This window comes from Lotus japonicus, chromosome 1 (genome assembly GCF_012489685.1).
Source record: "Lotus japonicus ecotype B-129 chromosome 1, LjGifu_v1.2".
In the NCBI taxonomy this organism is placed as follows: domain Eukaryota; kingdom Viridiplantae; phylum Streptophyta; class Magnoliopsida; order Fabales; family Fabaceae; genus Lotus; species Lotus japonicus.
The window spans coordinates 55,776,848-55,778,524 of record NC_080041.1 but is presented as its reverse complement, the minus strand read 5'-3'; the positions used below and the strand labels follow the sequence as shown (position 1 = coordinate 55,778,524).

Genomic DNA, 1,677 nt, shown 5'->3' with positions numbered 1-1,677 from the left:
ACCAAAAGTGCTGCCATTCGACAAAGTGATGGACGTTTTTTGCAATTTTATTACTTTAAGGACGATAACCGCATAAAGGACAAATGTGAGGGACCAAAAATGCAATTAAGCCTTCCTTGAAAGACCAGAACTGTCAAATTGTGATAAGGGAGGGACCAAAAATGCTATTAAGCCTAAAAATTAATTTTTGTTTCTTTTATCTAAACAATATTCATTTTTTGAACTTACTTTTACGTATAATTTCAATGCACAAATTAAATCGTTTGTCCTTCATTTTATCAAATTTCATTATATCAAACAAATTTTATCGACAATAATACAAACAACTCCAATAATTAATAATTTCTATAATAAAAAGAAAGAAATATATATATATATATATATATATATATATTTAGTTTGAGTATAAGAGATACTAACCAACTCATAAATTTGTTATAATCGAAAGTCCAAATAAATAAAAATGCAAAACATGGGTTTATTTTTTTATTATATTATTTGATGTATAAATAAACTAACTCGTCAAACAAATCATTAAGTATTTATATTAGTACCAACTACCATGAAAATAAAGTAAAAAAATTGTACCAAATAATATGAAATAGTACCACATAATGACCCCAAATACCATAAAAATATCATATCCAACTATCAAATGACATGAAAGTATCTAAGGACTTGTTCGGGGTGGTTGCGAGTTTCCAGTTTATGGTTTTCAAATGCAATTTTGAAAACAAAACGTGTTTGAAAAAAATGGAGCTGAAGTGAGTTTTTGTTGATTTTCAAAATCATTTTAGCATGTTTTTTAAAACCATAAAATATGGTTTTGTGATTATAGTTTTTAGTTTTAATAACATGTAACTTCATCTGCATCACCACCCACCGCCACCCCCACCACAACCACCGCCGCCATCGCCGCCACCACCATCATCACCACTGCCACCGTCTCCGCCACCACATGCATCCTCCACCCATGTCACCACCACCACCAAAATCACCACCGCCGCTATCATCATCTCTGTCGCCTCCACCACCACCACCAATCTCCACCACCACCATCTCCATATGCATCCTCCACTCGCGCCACTACCGCCACCACTGCCTCCACCACTCTTCACATTGTCACGTGCGCCGCCACCACCCCTACCGTCGCCACCACTACTATCGCTGCCACTACGACCACCACCCTCCAACACCACTACTTCCACCTCCATCACCACCGCTAGCTCCACTGCAACCACCACCACAATCGCCACCGCCACAACCACCACGTCACTGCCAGTCCACCATCGTCATTACGAACACTAGGTAACAACCTCTCCACCACCACACCTTCATTGCCAATACAATCACTTCCACCATCATCACCACCACCTTCGACGTTGGCACCACCACCACCTGCACAACTACTTCCACTGGCATCACCCATTGTCGTGAATTCACAAAGTAGTTGTAACTATTGTGGGTTTACAAAGTTAACCCCAAGTATTTTAAAACTCAAAATCACAAAAAACAAAAACAGTATTTATAAAACTGAAAATAGTTTTAGTTTTTTAAAATTTCAAAACATAAAACCAAAACCCAAATTACTATCTGTCCAAGTTTACATTTAGTATTTTATCACAAATATATAGTATTAGTTTATACGCAGAAAAAATAAAAATAGTTTAAAATAAT

General features: G+C 36.5%; 1 protein-coding gene across 1 annotated transcript; it reads right to left on the bottom strand.

Moving 5' to 3' along the window:
* Nucleotides 1-872: 872 nt before the first annotated feature.
* Nucleotides 873-1,214, bottom strand: LOC130739172 (glycine-rich protein DOT1-like). The gene has a single exon (XM_057591408.1). The coding sequence runs from the start codon at nt 1,212-1,214 to the stop codon at nt 873-875; it is 342 nt and encodes a 113-aa protein (XP_057447391.1).
* Nucleotides 1,215-1,677: the final 463 nt, after the last annotated feature.